Consider the following 19,276-nt stretch of genomic DNA (forward strand, 5'->3'; position numbering starts at 1 on the left):
TAACCTGCTACGTGCACTGTGTGATATCTCCATCCAGTCACACACTAACCTGCTACATGCACTGTGTGATATCTCCATCCAGTCACACACTAACCTGCTACATGCACTGTGTGATATCACCATCCAGTCGCACACTAACCTGCTACGTGCACTGTGTGATATCACCATCCAGTCACACACTAACCTGCTACGTGCACTGTGTGATATCACCATCCAGTCACACACTAACCTGCTACGTGCACTGTGTGATATCGCCATCCAGTCACACACTAACCTGCTACACGCACTGTATGATATCTCAATCCAGTCACACACTAACCTGCTACATGCACTGTGTGATATCGCCATCCAGTCACACACTAACCTGCTACGTGCACTGTGTGATATCACCATCCAGTCACACACTAACCTGCTACATGCACTGTGTGATATCACCATCCAGTCACACACTAACCTGCTACATGCACTGTGTGATATCACCATCCAGTCACACACTAACCTGCTACGTGCACTGTGTGATATCGCCACCCAGTCACACACTAACCTGCTACATGCACTGTGTGATATCTCCATCCAGTCACACACTAACCTGCTACGTGCACTGTGTGATATCTCCATCCAGTCACACACTAACCTGCTACATGCACTGTGTGATATCTCCATCCAGTCACACACTAACCTGCTACATACACTGTGTGATATCACCATCCAGTCACACACTAACCTGCTACATGCACTGTGTGATATCTCCATCCAGTCACACACTAACCTGCTACGTGCACTGTGTGATATCTCCATACAGTCACACACTAACCTGCTACGTGCACTGTGTGATATCACCATCCAGTCACACACTAACCTGCTACATGCACTGTGTGATATCTCCATCCAGTCACACACTAACCTGCTACGTGCACTGTGTGATATCTCCATACAGTCACACACTAACCTGCTACGTGCACTGTGTGATATCTCCATCCAGTCACACACTAACCTGCTACGTGCACTGTGTGATATCTCCATACAGTCACACACTAACCTGCTACGTGCACTGTGTGATATCACCATCCAGTCACACACTAACCTGCTACGTGCACTGTGTGATATCACCATCCAGTCACACACTAACCTGCTACGTGCACTGTGTGATATCTCCATCCAGTCACACACTAACCTGCTACATGCACTGTGTGATATCTCCATACAGTCACACACTAACCTGCTACGTGCACTGTGTGATATCACCATCCAGTCACACACTAACCTGCTACGTGCACTGTGTGATATCGCCATCCAGTCACACACTAACCTGCTACGTGCACTGTGTGATATCGCCATCCAGTCACACACTAACCTGCTACACGCACTGTATGATATCTCCATCCAGTCACACACTAACCTGCTACATGCACTGTGTGATATCGCCATCCAGTCACACACTAACCTGCTACGTGCACTGTGTGATATCACCATCCAGTCACACACTAACCTGCTACATGCACTGTGTGATATCACCATCCAGTCACACACTAACCTGCTACGTGCACTGTGTGATATCGCCATCCAGTCACACACTAACCTGCTACATGCACTGTGTGATATCACCATCCAGTCACACACTAACCTGCTACGTGCACTGTGTGATATCACCATCCAGTCACACACTAACCTGCTACACGCACTGTATGATATCTCCATCCAGTCACACACTAACCTGCTACATGCACTGTGTGATATCGCCATCCAGTCACACACTAACCTGCTACGTGCACTGTGTGATATCTCCATCCAGTCACACACTAACCTGCTACATGCACTGTGTGATATCTCCATACAGTCACACACTAACCTGCTACGTGCACTGTGTGATATCACCATCCAGTCACACACTAACCTGCTACGTGCACTGTGTGATATCGCCACCCAGTCACACACTAACCTGCTACATGCACTGTGTGATATCTCCATCCAGTCACACACTAACCTGCTACGTGCACTGTGTGATATCTCCATCCAGTCACACACTAACCTGCTACATGCACTGTGTGATATCTCCATCCAGTCACACACTAACCTGCTACGTGCACTGTGTGATATCACCATCCAGTCACACACTAACCTGCTACGTGCACTGTGTGATATCACCATCCAGTCACACACTAACCTGCTACGTGCACTGTGTGATATCTCCATCCAGTCACACACTAACCTGCTACATGCACTGTGTGATATCTCCATACAGTCACACACTAACCTGCTACGTGCACTGTGTGATATCACCATCCAGTCACACACTAACCTGCTACGTGCACTGTGTGATATCGCCATCCAGTCACACACTAACCTGCTACATGCACTGTGTGATATCGCCACCCAGTCACACACTAACCTGCTACGTGCACTGTGTGATATCGCCACCCAGTCACACACTAACCTGCTACATACACTGTGTGATATCACCATCCAGTCACACACTAACCTGCTACGTGCACTGTGTGATATCTCCATCCAGTCACACACTAACCTGCTACATGCACTGTGTGATATCTCCATCCAGTCACACACTAACCTGCTACGTGCACTGTGTGATATCACCATCCAGTCACACACTAACCTGCTACATGCACTGTGTGATATCTCCATCCAGTCACACACTAACCTGCTACGTGCACTGTGTGATATCGCCATCCAGTCACACACTAACCTGCTACATGCACTGTGTGATATCACCATCCAATCACACACTAACCTGCTACATGCACGGTGTGATATCGCCATCCAGTCACACACTAACCTGCTACGTGCACTGTGTGATATCTCCATCCAGTCACACACTAACCTGCTACGTGCACTGTGTGATATCGCCATCCAGTCACACACTAACCTGCTACGTGCACTGTGTGATATCGCCATCCAGTCACACACTAACCTGCTACATGCACTGTGTGATATCGCCATCCAGTCACACACTAACCTGCTACGTGCACTGTGTGATATCTCCATCCAGTCACACACTAACCTGCTACGTGCACTGTGTGATATCGCCATCCAGTCACACACTAACCTGCTACGTGCACTGTGTGATATCGCCACCCAGTCACACACTAACCTGCTACATGCACTGTGTGATATCTCCATCCAGTCACACACTAACCTGCTACGTGCACTGTGTGATATCGCCACCCAGTCACACACTAACCTGCTACGTGCACTGTGTGATATCACCATCCAGTCACACACTAACCTGCTACATACACTGTGTGATATCTCCATCCAGTCACACACTAACCTGCTACATGCACTGTGTGATATCTCCATCCAGTCACACACTAACCTGCTACGTGCACTGTGTGATATCACCATCCAGTCACACACTAACCTGCTACATACACTGTGTGATATCTCCATCCAGTCACACACTAACCTGCTACATGCACTGTGTGATATCACCATCCAGTCACACACTAACCTGCTACATGCACTGTGTGATATCTCCATACAGTCACACACTAACCTGCTACGTGCACTGTGTGATATCTCCATCTAGTCACACACTAACCTGCTACATGCACTGTGTGATATCTCCATCCAGTCACACACTAACCTGCTACGTGCACTGTGTGATATCTCCATCCAGTCACACACTAACCTGCTACATGCACTGTGTGATATCTCCATCCAGTCACACACTAACCTGCTACGTGCACTGTGTGATATCTCCATCCAGTCACACACTAACCTGCTACGTGCACTGTGTGATATCGCCATCCAGTCACACACTAACCTGCTACGTGCACTGTGTGATATCGCCACCCAGTCACACACTAACTTCTTTTAGGTTTTATGGCAGTTTCAGCAATCTGGGACAAATCTTGATGAGAATATTCCCGGTTCCCCTGCATTGGGCAGTGTGACATTGGGATCGTACATGTCCAGTGGCGTTCTTCAGCTGTAATTTCCAGTGCATGTACCGTGTAATGCCGCGCCATCTGTTCTCTGTGCCTGCCGCCGGCTCTCAGCGCTACAGCTGAAGTTTTAAACTAAAGTATAAAGTTGAAGCTGTTGTTTGAGCACTTTGTGTAGTATTAATGTAATCCTCTGTTCTCTGCAGGAAGAAGGTGGAAGGTGACTATGATGCTCTTCAGGAGCGGCTGGGAACGTTGCCTGATAAGTTGTCGCATGATATCATGGTAGGTGTATATATTACTAGTAATATTATCATTGCCATTAGAGTTTGGGCAGCTTTGGGTTCAGTTCCGCGATCTGCTCGGCCACGTAAGGGCTTTTTAATTACAGACCCGGCAAGAAGGCCTGAGGCAGAAGCTAACACTTGTTTCTGCTCACACCCTCTGGCGGTGCAAGCAGAAGTAAGCGGTAACTGTTGCATCGGTGCTGATCTCACGTCTGTAACCGAATGGCTGCGGGCGCTTTATCTGGGAGTACAAACCGCGAAACACAACCCGCAGCTAACTGATTCTACTCCTGCGTCATGTTATTGAGGCTGGTACATTATAAGCTGTGTGTATTATGATATCAGCTGGTCTCTCCTGCCAAATGAGCGTGATAGGTATTCATCCATGTCATTCATTTGAAATAGGAAATGGACTTTGACATAAATATGACAGTGTGCAGTGAATGACTCATGAAAGGGTGGCAAACCCAAGAAAGTACAGTTCACTCTCTGCCACAGTGTATCAAATACTTTCATGGAACAGAGGGGCAGATGTATTTTCTGGAGAAGTGATAGAGCAGAGATAAGTGCAAGGTGATAACGCACCAGCCAATCAGCTCCAATAATTTTTTCAAATCCGTAATGATTGGCTGGTGCATTATCACCTTGCACTTATCACTTCTTTATCCCTTCTCCAGGTTAATACATCTGCCCCTTAGTTCCATACAAAATGGTTTGTCCCTCTGTAATAGTTTCCCTGTTTCCTCAGGTACCGTTTGGCGCTCTTGCCTTTATGCCGGGGCGACTTGTCCAAACCAATGAAGTAACCGTTTTACTTGGGGACAATTGGTTTGCCAAATGTTCAGCCAAACAAGCCGCCACTTTAGTTGACCACAGGAAAAAACGTAAGTATTCAGAAATAATTACTTATGTTACAAAGATGTGTCTGTTTCCTGTCACTCCAACACTATAAAGCAACAATCCCACAAGATTATACTTTTTTATCACTGTGTAAGGCTATGGTATGTACTGTTGTTGTTGTTTTTATAGTCCTAGCTTGATAATTCTGCAGATTTTCCACATTGTCATGTGACTACCATGGCAACCACAGTCGCATGGTTAATAGTAAAATGTCCAATGTAATTCGCTGTCTTTTGCAATGAGCCTCTCCAATAATCAGCAGGTATCGTAGTTAGAAGGATAGGATAAAGTCTCCATTTATCCACTGTACTTGCAGCAATGCCACCTGTGACTATTTAATGTTCCAATATTGGATATAGCTGTATATCAAATGCTCTTCTAATGGTAATTTACAATCACCCTCTCAGAGTGTAAATCCCATCCAGTTTGGAGGTGAGTGAGGTTAGTAATTATTGGATACAAAGGAGTCTATTTATGAAGTAGTGAAGTGTGGAGAAGTGATCCAGTGAAGAAGTTGCCCGTGGCAACCAATTGCTGTTGAGGTAAGATTTATAAAGTGCTTTCTGTAAAATTCTACAGAGCAGCTGACTGGTTGCCACGGACAACTTCTCCACTGGCTCAATTCTCCACACTTATCACTGCTTCATGAATAGACCCCTACTCAGTAAAACCTCCACATACACTGAAATTACACTATAATGAAAAAAGGCAAGAGGCAGCCTCACACCTCCCGGCCGCTGGCGCTTCCTATGGAGCGTTCCCCGGGAGGGTTCCTGCTACCCAGTCCTCAGTCTAATTCTGGATGTGTTTGAGTACCCAGGATACAATATTTATTGTTAATAATAATATCCTGCAGTCCGGTCCTTTGACCATACAGTGAGTCCCGGTACGACACTTATAATGGATTAGATACACAGAAGACTAGAGGTCCCGGTTTATTGAATGCGTAGGACCAATATGGCGCCTGGAATGAATTGATTGTATCTGCACGTGCGCACTTTAGCATGTACAGTGCGGTTTGTTTATATGTTTCGCCGGCAGTGTGATTTCATTGTCGCCTTATATAAAGATATATTATCTGACACACAGCACTTCTGTTTCTCTGCCGGTTCTTCCATTTTTCATTAGGTTACAGATATCCTACTAACAGGCAGCATCGGTCAGAGCGATATAGATTATCCCAAGCGTTTGGTTATTGGGAAGGCAGCGGGCCGCTCGCACGTCGGAGAGGCGTCCTGTGGGCATGCACATAGAGTTGCGGCCTATTCTGAGTTGTATTTGGGTGGAGTTCCATGAGTTGAGTGTAAACTTGGTTTCCACCAGATACAAGGGGGTTCCTTGATGTCTGCCGCGGTCTTTGGGCGTTGTCCTCACTCTTTCGTCCAGCGTGCTGTCTATGGCGCTAAACCAAGCTCCGCAGTTCAGGCAGAACTTTTTTGGCCCTATGCAGAAATGCAGGTGAACCGTGCGGTAGAGCATTACAAAGTGCCTCCTGCCTCCCCTTTCCCGCTACACAGTAGGGTGAGCGGAACTTTGCAGGGGTGATCTGGTCTGACGAGTTTAATGCTCACGAGAGTGAATAGTAATGAGAGGCAGCGCCGGGATTTATTTATTATTTGTGGAGAAGGAACCAGCTGAGAAGCGCCGCTCCCCGCCACTTCACCTTCCCCTCTTGATTAGGGAGAATGTTAATCAGGCTTTCAAACGCTCCGAGTCTGAATCCTGCTCAGTCAGTGATACTCACCCCACACCAGGGAATAAACAATTTATCTCCTCTCTAAAGTTAGACTCCAACGACTATGCTGTCTCTTTAGAGTAGAGATACTGTTTAATTCCGTTCTATTTAAAGATCGTGTCATTGGCACGTACAAGCAAATCCTGACCTGGAATCAGCGCACGTCTCGTTTCTTGCCGAGGGATCTCCGAAATAGAATCAGGTGTGCAATGAAATGACCCCACCCATATAATATACTCTTGTCCGCCCTGTGAAGTGGTTACGTATCCTCAGTGACTTGCAGGGAAGAACCAGGCTTGCCATGGCAGTCGTTGCAGGGTGCGCTCTCACCGGGGACGCAGACTGCGCAGCAGAAACCGGCGTATTGAGACAGACCCAATTACGTCTAGACTACGGTTGGGAATAGTAACCTGTGGCGAGCAGAGCGGTACACTAATTGGGGTACATGTGGGTTGACGTTGACACGGAGTCCCCCAAAAATAAATAAGGGTGTCGACCATTTGTGTCGCCCATTCCCATGTTAATTTCTCTTACGTCCTAGAGGATGCTGGGGACTCCAAAAGGACCATGGGGTAAAGACGGGATCCGCAGGAGACATGGGCATACTAAAAGACTTTGACTGGGTGTGAACTGGCTCCTCCCTCTATGCCCCTCCTCCAGACCTCAGTTAGATTCTGTGCCCAGGAGTGACTGGACACACACTAGGGGAGCTCTACTGAGTTTCCCTGGAAAGACTTTATGTTAGGCTTTTTTATTTTGAGGGAGACCTGCTGGCTACAGGCTCCCTGCATCGTGGGACTGAGGGGAGAGAAGCAGGACCTACTTCTTCTGAGTTAAAGGTTCTGCTTCTCGGCTACTGGACACCATTAGCTCCAGAGGGTTCGATCCCTTGGTGCGCCTAGCTGCTTGTTCCCGGAGCCGCGCCGTCAACACCCTCACAGAAGCCAGAAGAAAGAAGCCGGGTGAGTATAAAGAAGCAAGAAGACTTCAGTGACGGCAGAAGACTTCAGTAACGGAGGTACAGCGCAGCGGTCGCGCTGCGCGCCATGCTCCCATACACCAACGGCACTCACAGAGCGCAGAGGGGGGCGCCCTGAGCAGCAAGTTACTGGAGCTAAATACACTGGCAAAAACATATTAAGTGCTTAGGCACTAACTATAAGACCCCCGCCAGTCTAAATATTCAAATATGAGCGGGGACTACAGCGCGCCGGGAGGGGGTGTGGCTTAGCCCTCACAGCTTACCAGCGCCATTTTTCTCTCTTCAAAGACATGCAGAGACGCTGGCCCGGGACCTCCACTCTCCTTGACAAGTAAAGGGAGCAAAACGGGGGGTTGGGGCACAGTCATTCGGTGCCATCAAAGCAGCGCAGTGATCATGTATTATTTTTTTTGTAGTATATGGGCGCTGGGGTGTGAGCTGGCATACTTCCTCTGTGTTCTCTCTAACAGGCTTCTCTGTGGGTCTGTCCCCTTTTGCCAGTGTGAGTGTGTGTATGTCAGTACGGTGTGTCGACATGTCTGAGGCTGAGTGCTCCTCCCCGGAGGAGGTTACCCGGGGCGCAGAGAAAGAGTTGGGAGTGTCTCTGTCGGCACCGCCGGCTGCTGATTGGGTGGCCATGTTAAGTACATTGAATGCAAATGTGGCATTATTGTCTAAGAGGCTGGATAAATCTGATTCTCAGACACAAACGTGGAGAAAATCCATGGAGGACGCCTTGTCTCAGGTACAGGCCCCCTCAGGGTCACAAAAGCGTTCATTTACCCAGATGGCGGATTCTGATACCGACACGGACTCTGATTCCAGTGTCAACTTTAGTGAGGCCAGTTTACATCCAAGAGTGGTGAAGAGTATTCAGTACGTGATTGTAGCAATTACAGATGTTTTACATATTTCTGAGGTGCCTGCTGTTCCAGATACGAGGGTTTGTTTATATAAAGGGAAAAAACCTGAGGTGACGTTTCCCCCCTCTCATGAACTGAACGCTCTTTGTGAAAAGGCTTGGGAGTCGCCTGACAAAAGGTGGCAGATTCCCAAGAGAATTTTTATGGCATATCCTTTCCCCTCTGTCGACAGGGAAAAGTGGGAGTCATCTCCCAATGTGGACAAGTCTCTGTCCCGGCTGTCCAAGAAGGTGGCACTTCCGTCTCCCGACACTGCTGCCCTCAAGGATTCTGCGGATCCTAAGCAGGAAACGACATTAAAGGCCATTTATGTTACTACGGGTGCACTCCTCAGACCTGCCGTGGCGTCGGCTTGGGTGAGTAGTGCTATTGCTAAGTGGGCTGATAATTTTGCATCTGACATGGATACCCTGGATAGGGATAACATTCTTTTGAGTCTCAGTTATACCGGGGACGCTGCAGCTTACCTAAAGGATGCGGCGAGGGATATTGGCCTCTTGGGATCAAGGGCCAATGCCATGGCAGTCTCGGCCAGGAGAGCGCTGTGGATTCATCAATGGAATGCTGATGCCGACTCCAAGAAAGCTATGGAAGCTCTCCCATATAAAGGTAGTGTCTTGTTTGGTGACAGCCTTGCTGACCTGGTGTTTACCGCTACAGCGGGTAAGTCATCATTTCTTCCTTATGTCCCTGCACAACAGAAAAAGGCACCCCATTATCAGATGCAGTCCTTTCGTTCTAATAGATACAAAAAAGGAAGAGGCTCGTCCTTCCTTGCTTCAAAAGGTAGAGGAAGGGGAAAAAGGGCGCCTGCTGCGTCAGGCTCCCAGGACCAAAAGTCCTCCCCGGCCTCTGCCAAGTTCACCGCATGACGCTGGGGCTCCCTTACGAGAGTCCGTGCCGGTGGGGGCGCGTCTCAGACTCTTCAGTCAGGTCTGGTTTCACTCGGGCCTAGATCCTTGGGTGTTAGACATAGTGTCCCAAGGATACAAACTGGAGTTGCAGGAGCTGGCCCCCCACCGATTTTTCAAATCAGCCTCGCCAGTTTCTATCCCAGAAAGGGAACTAGTGAGTGCGGCAATACAAAAGCTGTGTCAACAGCGTGTCATTGTCCCGGTACCCCCGTCCCAACGGGGAGAAGGGTTTTATTCGAGCCTCTTTGTCGTACCAAAGCCGGACGGCTCGGTCAGACCGATCCTGAACCTAAAATCCCTCAATCTGTATTTGAAAACTTTCAAGTTCAAAATGGAATCACTTCGGGCAGTGATTTCCAGTCTAGAAGGGGGGGATTTTATGGCGTCAGTCGACATAAAAGATGCCTACTTACACATCCCGATATATCCTCCACATCAGGCCTTCCTGAGATTTGCGGTGCAGGATTATCATTACCAATTTCAGACGTTGCCGTTTGGGCTTTCCACGGCCCCGAGGGTCTTCACCAAAGTGATGGCGGAAATGATGGTGCTCCTACGCAAGCAAGATGTCACGATTATCCCGTACTTGGACGATCTCCTGATAAAGGCGAGATCGAAGGAGCAGTTGCTAAGAAATGTGGAACTCGCCCTGACGGTTCTGCAGCATCATGGTTGGATTCTAAATTTGCCAAAATCTCAGTTGATTCCGACAACTCGGCTGCCTTTCTTGGGCATGATCCTGGACACGGAACTACAAAGAGTGTTTTTTCCAGCGGAAAAAGCTCTGGAAATCCAATGCATGGTCAAGGAGATTCTGAAACCGGCAAGAGTGTCGATTCATCAATGCACTCGAGTGCTAGGGAAGATGGTTGCGGCTTACAAAGCCATTCCGTTTGGCAGGTTTCATGCAAGGGTGTTTCAGTGGGACCTGCTGGACAAATGGTCCGGGTCTCACCTGCACATGCACTGGAAAATAAGTCTATCTTCCAGGACCAGAATTTCTCTCCTGTGGTGGCTGAAAAGTTCTCACCTTCTAGAGGGACGCAGGTTCGGAATCCAGGATTGGGTCCTGCTGACCACAGATGCAAGTCTCCGAGGCTGGGGAGCAGTCACGCTAGGAAGAAGTTTCCAGGGAAAATGGTCAAGCCAGGAAACTTGTCTCCACATAAACGTTCTGGAGTTAAGAGCCATTTACAACGGCCTTCTGCAAGCGGAACACCTACTTCGAGGTCTACCTGTCCTGATTCAGTCGGACAACGTAACAGCGGTAGCGTACGTAAACCGTCAGGGCGGAACAAGGAGCAGAGCGGCGGAGGCCACAAGAGTTCTCCGCTGGGCGGAAAAGCACGTGAGCGCTCTGTCAGCAGTCTTCCTTCCGGGCGTGGACAACTGGGAAGCAGACTTCCTCAGCAGACACGATCTCCATCCAGGAGAGTGGGCTCTTCATCAAGAGGTATTTGCAGAAGTGACAAGGCGTTGGGGAATTCCTCAAATAGACATGATGGCATCTCGCCTCAACAAGTAGCTTCCGAGGTACTGTTCCAGGTCAAGGGACCCCCAAGCCAGTGCAGTGGACGCCCTGGTAACTCCGTGGGTGTTTCAGTCGGTATATGTGTTCCCTCCACTTCCTCTTATTCCGAAAGTGTTGTTGATCATAAGACGAACAAGAGTTCTGGCAGTGCTCGTCGTTCCAGATTGGCCACGGAGGGCCTGGTATCCAGATCTTCAGGAATTGCTCATAGAAGATCCTTGGCCACTTCCTCGCAGAGAGGACCTGTTACTGCAGGGGCCATGCGTATTTCAGGACTTACCGCGGCTGCGTTTGATGGCGTGGAGGTTGAACGCCAAATCCTAGCTCGAAAGGGTATTCCCGGGGAAGTCATCCTCACTCTCCTTAAGGCTAGAAAGGAGGTCACGGCGAAGCATTATCACCGTATTTGGAGAAAATATGTGTCGTGGTGTGAAGCCAGGAAACTCCTGCGGAGGAGTTTCAGCTGGGTCGTTTCCTCCATTTTTTGCAGGCCGGTGTGGATGCAGGCCTAAAATTAGGTTCCATCAAAGTGCAGATTTTGGCTTAATCTATTTTCTTTCAAAAAGAATTGGCCGCCCTTCCTGAAGTTCAGACTTTCGTGAAGGGAGTGCTGCATATCCATCCTCCGTTTGTGCCACCCGTGGCACCGTGGGATCTTGACGTGGTGTTACAATTTCTTATGTCTCACTGGTTTGAACCTTTGCGAAAGGTTGAGTTGAAATTTCTCACTTGGAAAGTGGTCATGCTTTTGGCCTTGGCGTCCGCCAGACGGGTGTCTGAATTGGAGGCTTTGTCTCACAAGAGCCCATATTTGATTTTCCATGTGGATAGAGCGGAATTGAGGACTCGTCAACAATTTCTGCCGGAGGTGGTTTCTTCGTTTCACATAAATCAACCTATTGTGGTGCCTGTGGCTATGGATGCCGTGGCGGTGCCAAAATCTCTCGATGTTGTAAGAGCGTTGAAGATTTATGTCGCCAGAACGGCTCTTGTTAGGAAAACGGAGGCTCTGTTTGTCCTGTATGCTTCCAACAAGATTGGAAATCCTGCTTCCAAGCGGACTATTGCGCGCTGGATTTGTAATACGATTCAGCATTCTCATTCTTCGGCTGGGTTGCCATTGCCGAAGTCGGTAAAAGCCCATTCTACCAGAAAGGTGGGCTCATCTTGGGTCTTGGCACTTCAACTTTGCCGAGCAGCTACGTGGTTGGGGTCAAACACCTTTGCTAAGTTCTACAAGTTTGATACCCTGGCTGAGGAGGACCTCATGTTTGCTCAATCGGTGCTGCAGAGTCGTCCGCACTCTCCCGCCCGGTCTGGAGCTTTGGTATAGAACCCATGGTCCTTTTGGAGTCCCCAGCATCCTCTAGGACGTAAGAGAAAATAGGATTTTAATACCTACCGGTAAATCCTTTTCTCCTAGTCCGTAGAGGATGCTGGGCGCCCGTCCCAGTGCGGACTGTTACTTGCAGTTGTAGTATTGCTGGTTCTATTTGATTACACGTGGGTTGTGTATTAGTTATACAGGTTGAGTATCCCTTATCCAAAATGCTTGGGACCAGAGGTATTTTGGATATCGGATTTTTCCGTATTTTGGAATAATTGCATACCATAATGAGATATCATGGCTATGGGACCTAAGTCTAAGCACAGAATACATTTATGTTTCATATACACCTTATACACACAGCCTGAGGATCATTTAATACAATATTGTTAATAACTTTGTGTATTAAACAAAGTTTGTGTACATTGAGCCATCAAAAAACAAAGGTTTCACTATCTCACTCTCACTCAAAAAATTCCGTATTTCGGGAATATCTGGATAAGGGATACTCAACCTGTATTCAGCTTGTTGCTGTGGTTTGTTCATACTGTTATCTGGTTTCCTGTTACTCCAGTTGTACGGTATGGTTGTGGTGTGGGCTGGTATGTTTGTGGTGTGGGCTGGTATAGTTGTGGTGTGGGCTGGTATGGTTGTGGTGTGGGCTGGTATATTTGTGGTGTGGGCTGGTATGTTTGTGGTGTGGGCTGGTGTGTTGTGGTGTGGGCTGGTATGTTTGTGGTGTGGGCTGGTATGTTTGTGGTGTGGGCTGGTATGTTGGTATGTTTGTGGTGTGGGCTGGTATGGTTGTGGTGTGAGCTGTATGTTTGTGGTGTGGGCTGGTATGTTTGTGGTGTGGGCTGGTATGGTTGTGGTGTGGGCTGCTGTGTTTGTGGTGTGGGCTGGTATGGTTGTGGGCTGCTGTGTTTGGTGTGGGCTGGTATGTTTGTGGTGTGGGCTTGTATGGTTGTGGTGTGGGCTGCTGTGTTTGTGGTGTGGGCTGGTATGGTTGTGGGCTGCTGTGTTTGTGGTGTGGGCTGGTATGTTTGTGGTGTGGGCTGGTATGTTTGTGGTGTGGGCTGGTATGTTTGTGGTGTGGGCTGCTGTGTTTGTGGTGTGGGCTGGTATGGTTGTGGGCTGCTGTGTTTGTGGTGTGGGCTGGTATGTTTGTGGTGTGGGCTGGTATGTTTGTGGTGTGGGCTGGTATGTTTGTGGTGTGAGCTGGTATGTTTGTGGTGTGAGCTGGTGTGTTGTGGTATGGGCTGGTATGGTTGTGGTGTGGGCTGGTATGTTTGTGGTGTGGGCTGGTGTGTTGTGGTGTGGGCTGGTATGGTTGTGGTGTGGGCTGGTATGTTTGTGGTGTGGGCTGGTATGTTTGTGGTGTGGGCTGGTGTGTTGTGGTGTGGGTTGGTATGTTTTTTGGTGTGGGCTGGTATGTTTGTGGTGTGGGCTGGTATGGTTGTGCTGTGGGCTGCTGTGTTTGTGGTGTGGGCTGGTATGGTTGTGGGCTGCTGTGTTTGTGGTATGGGCTGGTATGTTTGTGGTGTGGGCTGGTATGTTTGTGGTGTGAGCTGGTGTGTTGTGGTATGGGCTGGTATGTTTGTGGTGTGGGCTGGTATGTTTGTGGTGTGGGCTGGTATGTTTGTGGTGTGGGCTGGTGTGTTGTGGTATGGGCTGGTATGTTTGTGGGCTGCTGTGTTTGTGGTGTGGGCTGGTATGTTTGTGGTGTGGGCTGGTATGTTTGTGGTGTGGGCTGGTATGTTTGTGGTGTGGGCTGGTGTGTTGTGGTATGGGCTGGTATGGTTGTGGGCTGCTGTGTTTGTGGTGTGGGCTGGTATGTTTGTGGTGTGGGCTGGTATGTTTGTGGTGTGGGCTGGTATGTTTGTGGTGTGAGCTGGTGTGTTGTGGTATGGGCTGGTATGTTTGTGGTGTGGGCTGGTGTGTTTGTGGTGTGGACTGGTATGTTTGTGGTGTGGGCTGGTGTGTTGTGGTGTGGGCTGGTATGGTTGTGGTGTGGGCTGGTGTGTTGTGGTGTGGGCTGGTATGGTTGTGGTGTGGGCTGGTATGTTTGTGGTGTGGGCTGGTATGTTTGTGGTGTGGGCTGGTGTGTTGTGGTGTGGGCTGGTATGTTTGTGGTGTGGGCTGGCATATGTGTTTCGCCCTTAGTTTAAACAAAAATCCTTTTCCTCGAAATGTCCGTCTCTCCTGGGCACAGTTCCTTTAACTGAGGTCTGGGGGAGGGGCATAGAGGGAGGAGCCAGTGCACACCCAGTCAAAGTCTTTTTAGTGTGCCCAAGCTCCTGTGGATCCCGTCTATACCCCATGGTCCTTTTGGAGTCCCCAGCATCCTCTACGGACTAGGAGAAAAGGATTTACCGGTAGGTATTAAAATCCTATTTTGTTTTAACTGTGTCGGCCTTTTGTACCCTGTTGATGTTTTCAAGGGTTTGACTTTTACATGTTGACCCTGTCGATCATTTGCATGTCGACCATATGATAATATTGAATTGAATAATATTGGTTGACCTAAGTATCCGCCTGCTGCGTTCACAAAGCGTATTCCGTGTAAGCAGCTGCAAGGTAGAAGCGTGCATGTAATAGTTGTCAGACCACACAAGGCGTACGGTGCGCCGGTGGAGATTGTTGTTACCTGCTTACAGATAAGGTCGCTCTGTTTCAGGCCTCGCTGGAGGCCGTTACCGACTGTATCCCAGATCAGACACCTAGTGACACGTTTATGTCTGCGCTTGTAACGCGTACTATTATGGTCGCTGATTTGTACGACACCCCCATGCTTAGCAGCACCAGACGGGGCAAAAACAGAGCATTCCTAACACCTGGCCGTACAAGGTAGACAACAGGAAAAAAATCCAGCTAAGAACACGGAGGCTCTGATGATAAATCGCACGCTATGTTGGTCATGGATGTAGTACTTTTTGTTCTTACACTCTTTGGGGGTCATTCCGAGTTGTTCGCTCGGTAAATTTCTTCGCATCGCAGCGATTTTCCGCTTAGTGCGCATGCGCAATGTCCGCACTGCGACTGCGCCAAGTAAATTTGCTATGCAGTTAGGAATTTTACTCACGGCTTTTTCTTCGTTCTGGTGATCGTAATGTGATTGACAGGAAGTGGGTGTTTCTGGGCGGAAACTGGCCGTTTTATGGGTGTGTGTGAAAAAACGCTACCGTTTCTGGGAAAAACGCGGGAGTGGCTGAAGAAACGGAGGAGTGTCTGGGCGAACGCTGGGTGTGTTTGTGACGTCAAACCAGGAACGACAAGCACTGAACTGATCGCAGATGCCGAGTAAGTCTCGAGCTACTCAGAAACTGCACAGAGAAGTCTTATCGCAATATTGCGAATCTTTCGTTCGCAATTTTGATAAGCTAAGATTCACTCCCAGTGGGAGGCGGCATAGCGTGTGCAAAGCTGCTAAAAGCAGCTTGCGAGCGAACAACTCGGAATGAGGGCCCTTATGCGTCTAAGCCAGACTGTGCATGTGTCCTGATTGTGTCAGGGTTGCAGTTTCAATTCAGCGGCACACTCGGAGGTGTACATTGGAGATGTATTGGACGTTCCTGGGTACCTAGGAGGTTGCTATTCAAAGATGGTCCCTCTTTTGGGCCACGTTATGGGGCTGCCGCTGGAGGCGTACACAGACGGAGACACTGCACCCAGCACGGGGTTAGTGTACACTTCTATGGTGCAACAGATGGTGTCGTCTAAGGATGCACCTGGTGGTATAACAGCGTCCACGGTCGCGGACAGTTGGCGTCACAGACCCGGCACATTGATGTACACCATGGAGGGCTTTGTAGCTGTATTTGCATAAGAGGCGATGTTTGCAGATCTAGACATGATTGGGGGAGGTGGGGGTCATTCCGAGTTCTTCGCTAGCTGCAATCGTTCACTGTGCAGCGATGAGGCAAAAAAAGGCACTTCTGCGCATGCGTATGCTGCGCAAAGCACACGCGCGACGTACTTTCACAACGGCCGATGTAGTTTCACACAAGGTCTAGCGAAGCTTTTCAGTCGCACTGCTGGCCGCAGAGTGATTGACATGAAGTGGGCGTTTCTGGGTGTCAACTGACCTTTTCAGGGAGTGTTCGACAAAACGCAGGCGTGCCAGGAAAAACGCAGGCGTGGCTGGGAGAACGCATTGTGTGTTCGTGACGTCAAAACAGGAACTGAACAGTCTGAAGTGATCGCAAGCGCTGATTAAGTCTGAAGCTGCACAATTTTTTTTTATAGCCGCTCTGCGATCCTTTCGTTTGCACTTCTGCTAAGCTAAAGGGCCCTACTCACTGGCCGACCCGCCGCCGAGCTGCCCGACGGCGGATACGGCCGACGAGCGACCCGGCGGCGGGGGGGCAGTGACGGGGGGAGTGAAGTTTCTTCACTCCCCCCGTCACGCGGCTGCATTGAAGTGCAGGCAAATATGGACGAGATCGTCCATATTGGCCTGCATGCACACCCGACGGGAGACCAGCGATGAACGAGCGCGGGGACGCGCATCGTTCATCGCTGGAGTCTCCACACTGAAAGATATGAACGAGTTCTCGTTCATTTATGAACGAGATCGTTCATATCTTTCAAAAAATCGGCCAGTGTGTAGGGCCTATAAGATACACTCCCAGTGGGAGGCGGCATAGCATGTGCACGGCTGCTACAAACTGCTAGCGAGCGAACAACTCGGAATGACCACCAGTGTTCCAGAAAACGGGCGTGTCGGCCCCATCTTCTGAGCTGCGTCCTTGGATGCAGTGTGATTTCTCCGGACATCCTGAGTGACCCGTTACCCAGGTGTCCGATGGTCACATAGAAGTCCCGAGGCTGCGTTTTTGGATGCTGCAGCTAATCACAGAATCCGACTTTTTATTTATTTAAGACGCCTCCTGCGGTCATTACATTTTAGCAGAGCAGCAGCATTTGCGCTATTGCGGCCACCTCTAAATCAGCGATGCATCTAAATCAGGACCAAGGAACGGGGGGGGGGGGGGGGGGATTTATGCATGATCTAATCCATATAGTTTTATTTTCCAGCATCAACATTTTGTACTTGTGACTTTGCGTTCACCACACTTGTGCATAGGAGTGCGATGAGAGGGAGTATTTCTCTCCCCCCCCGGTCTCCTGACCTGCCGGTAGTTACAGCTGAAATTCTGCATACAATTAGTTTCTATACAGACACGCTGCCGCTCTCTTCTCATTATAGACTGTATTATAAAGCTCCGCCGGCTTAGTATGCTGAACCTGTTTTCTGCTACAAAGTCCATTATGTGCCGTAGTAATATTTAAAGGACACCCTTAGGTGTAACGGTAGTGCTGCTACATCTAGGATCCGCCATCGTTTTTTAGCTGCCGCGAGATGATCACCACTTACGGTAACTAGGCAACACTGTATGGATTCCAGGGTGTCTGATTTATTTGGGAGTTTTCAGCCCATTCATTACATAACATAAAATAAGTGGCCTTTATAACGTACATTCATAGCCGGAGAACGCGGAGACCTCCCAGGACGAGCGGCACCTTCCGGTAGACACTTATTAGCCACAAACGCTCAATAAGAACGTACCTTCAAGTGTCTTTAATAACGCTACAAGTTTCTATAGCGTCGTGTTTCACCGTTTGATTAGTTTTGTTATTATATGTAGTGGGAAAAGAAAAACAGCGGTTTCCCGACTTTAACCCTTCCATAGCCAGTTGGGTAACCTCGCAAAGCAAACGCTTCGTTACGGAGCACAACTGTTAAAATTAAAATACTGGGGAGAAAATAATGGGCGTCAGTGGGAAGTTCCGTCTCTGTACTCGTCCTCTCTCTCGCCACTACGGTGACTAGCCTAGAACGTGTCAGATAATAAGATTCAGGTGGAGATCACCCGCTATTTACCAAGATTGTGATAGCAAGACTGATTAGGTTTCATTTCGGTTGTCACAGAAAGAGATGTTGAAATGCATGTTTTGCAGAGAGACGTTGCAGTTGCTTCAGGGGATCCCCAGGTCAGGGTGATATGAACGGCACAGGATCAATCTAGTAGCATAATCCCAAGACACACAAGCCCTACGAGGGGACGGAATCACTGCCAGCTCCTTTTGCATACGTGGCGTCTGATATCTTCATATCTATGACTGCGGCTCCAGCTAAGCTCTAATAGACAGACTAGATCTGTGTTTGATTTGACTGCAGATTAGCAAAACGGATTTGAGATACTGGAACAGTAGTTTGTCTTTTTGCGGCAGATCAATTCAACTTTTCCGAGAGCGAAAATAAAGTCGGCCATAAAAAAGGTGTTTTTTGGGGAATATAAACTTGGAGACCATTTATTACCTATATCTCTGAATCTGTATTCTGTGTAACCAATGCAAACCGCTTAATAGAAGTACACGAGGGTCTTGGCATTCAGCTGTCTTTGCACGAAAATCCATCCGACCGAATCAGCCCCCTGTGCTTGATATGCGCTCGTACGGACTGTGCAAAGCGCGAATGTCCAAGACTAAAGGCTTCTTTCTCAAACCTTATTGGATGACAGTTTGAAGCAAACGGAATTCAAGCCAATGATACATTGGAAATGTTTTGAGAAACACACGTGGACCGTTCTCTCACACGTTTCCAGCGGTGGTAGATTGGTCTGATTCCATTCTGTGGAAATAGTTGGGTATGTGTAAATTATCAAAAATACAGTTTGAATAATAGAAAGTAATCTGGTTGTAAATCAGTTTTCTCTAACGTCCTAAGTGGATGCTGGGGACTCCGTAAGGACCATGGGGATTAGCGGCT

At 48.7% G+C, this 19,276-nt stretch overlaps 1 protein-coding gene across 1 annotated transcript in view; it reads left to right on the forward strand.

The window, feature by feature from the left end:
- Positions 1-19,276, forward strand: part of URI1 (URI1 prefoldin like chaperone) — a 226,586-nt gene that overhangs the window by 87,182 nt on the left and 120,128 nt on the right. The window contains exons 3-4 of the mRNA XM_063946044.1: positions 4,112-4,190; positions 4,941-5,076. Of these exons, the coding sequence (XP_063802114.1) occupies positions 4,112-4,190; positions 4,941-5,076 (215 nt within the window). The remainder of the gene's footprint in view (positions 1-4,111; positions 4,191-4,940; positions 5,077-19,276) is intronic.

This window comes from Pseudophryne corroboree, chromosome 11 (assembly GCF_028390025.1).
Source record: "Pseudophryne corroboree isolate aPseCor3 chromosome 11, aPseCor3.hap2, whole genome shotgun sequence".
Classification (NCBI taxonomy): domain Eukaryota; kingdom Metazoa; phylum Chordata; class Amphibia; order Anura; family Myobatrachidae; genus Pseudophryne; species Pseudophryne corroboree.